At 50.6% G+C, this 1,709-nt stretch overlaps 1 protein-coding gene across 1 annotated transcript in view; it reads right to left on the reverse strand.

The window, feature by feature from the left end:
• RAB10 (RAB10, member RAS oncogene family) overlaps nt 1–1,204 on the reverse strand; it is a gene marked incomplete at its 5' end in the record, with an annotated part of 2,750 nt that extends 1,546 nt beyond the window's left edge. Inside the window, 2 exons of the mRNA XM_008949547.1 lie at nt 556–657; nt 1,115–1,204. Of these exons, the coding sequence (XP_008947795.1) occupies nt 556–657; nt 1,115–1,204 (192 nt within the window). The remainder of the gene's footprint in view (nt 1–555; nt 658–1,114) is intronic.
• Nucleotides 1,205–1,709: the final 505 nt, after the last annotated feature.

The raw sequence follows: 1,709 nt of genomic DNA on the forward strand, positions 1-1,709 counted from the left end.
AGTCCCCGCCCCTGGAGTGGTTCCCAAGCCGTGGAGACGTGGTGTGAGGGACACGGGGCAGTGGGGACCTGGCAGGGCTGGGGGTGGTTGGACTCCAGGAGCTGAAAGGTCTTTTCCACCCTCAACCACTCTGTGATTCTCTCTCTGCCTGCTTCCAGGGCCACACCATGAAACTCCTCAAACCAGGAGCTGAAGGGCCAAACCACTTTGAGTTTCCTGGTGCAGCCTGCTCTGGGTGACCCTGCTTTAGCAGAGGGTGGGACCAGGAGATCTCCAGAGGTCCCTGCCAAGCCCTGGCACGCTGGGCTTGGTGAGTTTATGTTCCTGGGCACTCTGATCTACGCTGCTCCCTCTACACAGCACCCCTACACTGAAACATCACACGAGCTTTACAAGCCCAGAAGCTCCATGTCCCACCCTCCTCCCTCAAGGAACTCGCTCGGCTTAGCACACCCAAGCCCAAAGCTGCAACAACTCAGGCAGACATCAGGAAACACCAAGAGGGGATGAAATTTTAGTGGGTTTTGTTTTCAAACGAGCCCTGCAAGCACCTACCTTTCGAAGAATGTCTTCTGCTAACGTGAGGAATGCCTTCTCAATGTTTATATTTGCTTTTGCACTAGTTTCGAAAAACCTAATACCGTGCTCCCTAGCAATCTAAACCAGGAGAGAAAGAAAGGAGGAGGTTAGAAGGAGGTTCCTTGGAAGGTTCTTCCACCCGTGCTGCTGCAACCTGGGCACCAGCAGCTTCTACAGGCAGCTAAAATCCTTTTGGCCACAGCAGGCACCAGAAGAGCTGGCGAGGCAAAGTGTCACCAAGGAATATTTGGAACTGGAGGATTCCAAAGCAAGGATCGAAGTGAATTAAATCACAAATCAGTGCCTGAAGCTAAGGTGACAGGTGCCACCCAGGCCTGTCGCGTGGTAACTTAACGAAAGGCATCTGGAAACTGTTAGTTATCAAAGAAAGCAGAAACTGCAGCAGAACTTCCTCCACTCGGGGCAGTTCCTTTTGCCACGCAGCCCCTGGGGGAACACTGGACTCGAGGACCTTAAAGGTCTTTTCCCAACTAAATGGGAAGTAAATGTAAGTGGGTTTGTGTCTGACACTTACCTGTTCACCTCTTGCTTTAGGGACAACTCTTTTATCTTCCATGTCACACTTGTTTCCTAACAGCATCCTCTCCACATCTTCATTGGCATGCTAGAACGAGACAAGAGACAGGGTCAGACACCCCCAGCAAGGAATTAAAACCTGCTCTGCTTTTGTATTTCAGGGCTGTTGGAAGTCCAGGCTGATGTTTACAGGTCGTGGTGTCCTGGACCTCCCAGAGGGGTAACAAAGGCTGCTGGAAATCATTCTTCAGACAACACCTTCGGACCGAATCGCTCACGTAACCTGGGAGTGGAATGAGACTGGATTTTTGGGGGGGTTACTGCATCTTTTTGTGTTTCAAGGGTCCTTTGCAGTAGTTTTGTTGTAGATGGGTAAGTCTCTGTAACACCTGCAGCTGTGCCTTCATCCACCACAAAGCCAAACACCCAGGCAGTCAGCAACAAACCCCTTTTGACTGCAGCTTCTTTTTTAGAGGAGTTACTCAGATAACTAACAAAGGGAAATTACAGCTCTGGATGTTGTTCATCTAGAGTTTAGTAAAACCTCTGACACAGTTTCCAGCCAGGCTCCTGGAGAAACTGGCTGCTCATGG

Source organism: Merops nubicus, unplaced genomic scaffold, assembly GCF_000691845.1.
Source record: "Merops nubicus isolate BGI_N331 unplaced genomic scaffold, ASM69184v1 scaffold20611, whole genome shotgun sequence".
NCBI lineage: Eukaryota > Metazoa > Chordata > Aves > Coraciiformes > Meropidae > Merops > Merops nubicus.